At 54.0% G+C, this 315-nt stretch overlaps 1 protein-coding gene across 1 annotated transcript; it reads right to left on the minus strand.

Annotated features, from left to right (window-relative positions):
• Positions 1-5: 5 nt before the first annotated feature.
• LOC109132061 lies at positions 6-305 on the minus strand (the record flags this gene model as incomplete). The annotated part of the gene is made up of 1 exon (XM_019243190.1): positions 6-305. A coding segment is annotated over exon 1 (300 nt), but the record flags the coding sequence as incomplete, so codon positions are not given.
• Between the last annotated feature and the right edge of the window lie 10 nt (positions 306-315).

Raw genomic sequence — 315 nt, forward strand, 5'->3', positions numbered from 1 at the left:
GACGGAACCTTCTCTAAAATAACCTCTTTCTTCTCTTCCACGTGATGATCAGGTGCCGGAGCCACCTTAGCCGACGACTTCAGACTGCCGTCAGTGTCTTCTCCGTCATCAGAAGAGCCGTGACGAAGAAGCTCCTTCTTAGACTGCGTCTGGCTCCCTTTCAAGACGCTTGCATGGCTCCTTTTCTTCATCTCCTCTAACCTTCGCCTTAGAAGTGGACGTATTCCCGCCGGAAGTGGCACAACGCCTCCTTCTCCGGCCCTGACAGCCGCCACACCTCCAAGCCTCGAGCCACCGCAACCCATATTAATGAAA

This window comes from Camelina sativa, unplaced genomic scaffold (genome assembly GCF_000633955.1).
Source record: "Camelina sativa cultivar DH55 unplaced genomic scaffold, Cs unpScaffold15891, whole genome shotgun sequence".
Taxonomy (NCBI): Eukaryota; Viridiplantae; Streptophyta; class Magnoliopsida; order Brassicales; family Brassicaceae; genus Camelina; species Camelina sativa.